Below are 2,500 nucleotides of genomic sequence, written 5' to 3'. Positions count from 1 at the left end.
GTACTCTCTTGCCAGCTTTTTTTCTTTTCGACTTTTTCTTAATTTCAAACGCATTCTCTTGGTCTTTTCGTGCTAATGAACGCGATATATTAGAAGTAGTTGAGGTAAGCAAGGCTTTTGTTGCATTCTCGACTAGCTGATTCCTCTTTTTCGTTTCACTTGCGTCCATTTGCGTTTCGAATAATTGAACAGAAAACTCTTCACGTTCTGCCGCACTTTTAGAAAACAACAAGGACAAGTTGTCTTTGTGTTGACCAAACACAGCGATGCTTCCATTTTCATAAAGACTTTTCTTCGAATTGAGTACTGGCGCCAAAGATCCTAGACTGTTACCATGCGAATCCTTGTGCCTTCGCAATACACACGAATCGTATTGTTTCATGTGATCTAGATCAGTATTATCTGCTGGATAAACCGACGTATCATGAATTAGATTTACTCCATCGTAACGATTTAATCGAAAGTCCACTAAATAGCTGGGATTATATGGGCATCTTGGGAACAAGTTAGCTATGTCACGCTCATCTACAAAATTCGAAGCGTGTGCCTTGTCACGTGGATCATCCGATCCAAATTTTGAAGTGTCATGGTCTGGTTTGAAGTTCATGAATTTGCCGTGGGAATGGCTCGGAAGATCCTGCGGAATGAATTTCGCATAAACTGTCACATCTCTGGGTGCTTTTGTATCGTCAATAAACAACGATATCGACTTTCCAGAAAGGTGTCTAAAATGATCAAATCCAGGGATTTTCCACCCAACAAGAACATGGTCATCCATCCTTCCCTGCTTATGCAAAACCTCAATAAAGTATTTTAGTCCTCTATGTAGAAACATTGGGTGAGATAACTGAGTCTTGTATTTGGTAAACTGTGCGATTTTGGAGTGAAAATATCCGGTGAGCAGGGTGCGATTTCCTACCCAAGCCAAGAGTTTGACGTTGATTGGACTTTCATTTGAGCTCAGCCACAGCTCAGACGAGTCATCCGAAGAAATGGCAAATGTGTAATTTCCTGCAAATATCAAAGAAAAAAACCTTCAATTAAGGAATGCTCCTCTGTTTTATCGGCGTCTGACCTCCAGCGACTGAGGCGTGAAAAACGTCATATCAGATGCTTCTCTCTGTTTCAGAAAGACCGCAAAGAGCGTTAACAATTCATGAGGTGAGAGCCAAGAAAATTGCAGTATTCAAGTTACGTGTACCTTCCCTGTACATCCTGATACAGTTCATACGTGATATAGTCGGTCAACCAGAAGTAACGGTACGTTAGTAAGTGCGAGCCGAGTGGCGTGAATAATCTTCCACCAGCACCAGGCTGCCTGCCCGTTTGACTTAGCAGTCATTCCAGGCAGTCAGCGCCTTCTTTACTATTGTATTAGTTAACTTTTTAGTATTAATATTGCAACGATCTTCAGATGGGCAAATAAAGCACTTTGTTCAGCATTACGCCCGAATGAAATATGAGAGTGTGTACGATGCCTCAGTGAGCATCTGCACCGACGTAATGTCAGAGATTTTGTTCCTGAAAAGGCGGCCATGTTTTGCAGCAAATGTTCTGAAAAGGTCAATATGACTTGGATATTTCCTTACAATCTGGATCGTGGCAGTGAAAACGCCACCGACCGGACAGGGGCACCCAACGAGAACATGTTTTATCTGTTCGGATTCTCTAGCTGAAAGTCTAGAAATCCGAAAATTATAGTGACGAATACTTACCTTTCCAAAAATTTCGGCCAGAATAAATGCTCCCGAAAATTCTAGGTGACCTTTTTTGGGTGAAAATCCGTTAAAAATGGGCAATTATACCATATTTCAGATGTTCGAAAATCCTAGGAGAGGCAGGCAAGCAAGAAATTTTCGAACAAATGTTCCGAAAATTCTAGATCTCAAATCGTCTTCCGAACAGATATTTTCCGAAAATTGAAGTTGGGTACCCCTGACCGGAATCGGCTGGTTCCTTCATCGCCCGCAATTGGTATTCTGTATCACAATTAGAGTCATTCTGCAACTTAAATTGGGTTACTTCTGGCTGTCCGACTCTATCACACAATTATTTCAAAAATCAAATCAATTATTTGCGAGGGGTCAGTTTTCCATAAACAGCGAGAGCCGCAGGAGAGCTATAGTAAACATAAATACAGCATTCCAGATATCCTGCGTGTATCCGCACTGAATTTAAATACAAGTCTCTATGCCGCGTTTATATTTATATTTCTACTCTTTACAAGTCTTTTAGCAATCTTTCTGTTTGTTAAATATTACCTGTCACAGGAGGATGAATGAAGCCAAAGATTCTTTGCCCGTAGTCCTCTTCCCAATGTTGAATAAACAGCTTATTCAAAGTAAGCCGAACATCTGGATACAGAGGGAAGAAGCAATTCCGGCGTAGATCGTGGATAGTGTTTCCACACCATGCCTGCCAAATGTGCAGATTAAGGGAACCAAGCATCTACAAAGAGAAGAAAATACTAACAGTAAAGAAACATGCCACGTAGCGTGGT

General features: G+C 41.2%; 1 protein-coding gene across 1 annotated transcript in view; it reads right to left on the bottom strand.

Moving 5' to 3' along the window:
* LOC138006664 (beta-1,4-N-acetylgalactosaminyltransferase 3-like) overlaps nucleotides 1–2,500 on the bottom strand; it is a 26,914-nt gene that overhangs the window by 16,899 nt on the left and 7,515 nt on the right. Inside the window, exons 5-6 of the mRNA XM_068853137.1 lie at nucleotides 2,262–2,448; nucleotides 1–1,011 (exon numbers count right to left, since the gene is read on the bottom strand). The exon at nucleotides 1–1,011 is cut by the window's left edge and continues 620 nt beyond it. Coding sequence (XP_068709238.1) covers nucleotides 1–1,011; nucleotides 2,262–2,448 — 1,198 coding nt within the window. The remainder of the gene's footprint in view (nucleotides 1,012–2,261; nucleotides 2,449–2,500) is intronic.

The sequence above is a fragment of the Montipora foliosa genome, chromosome 1 (assembly GCF_036669935.1).
Source record: "Montipora foliosa isolate CH-2021 chromosome 1, ASM3666993v2, whole genome shotgun sequence".
Taxonomy (NCBI): Eukaryota; Metazoa; Cnidaria; class Anthozoa; order Scleractinia; family Acroporidae; genus Montipora; species Montipora foliosa.
The sequence above is the reverse complement of the archived record's forward strand: the minus strand, read 5'-3'. Positions and strand labels throughout refer to the sequence as shown.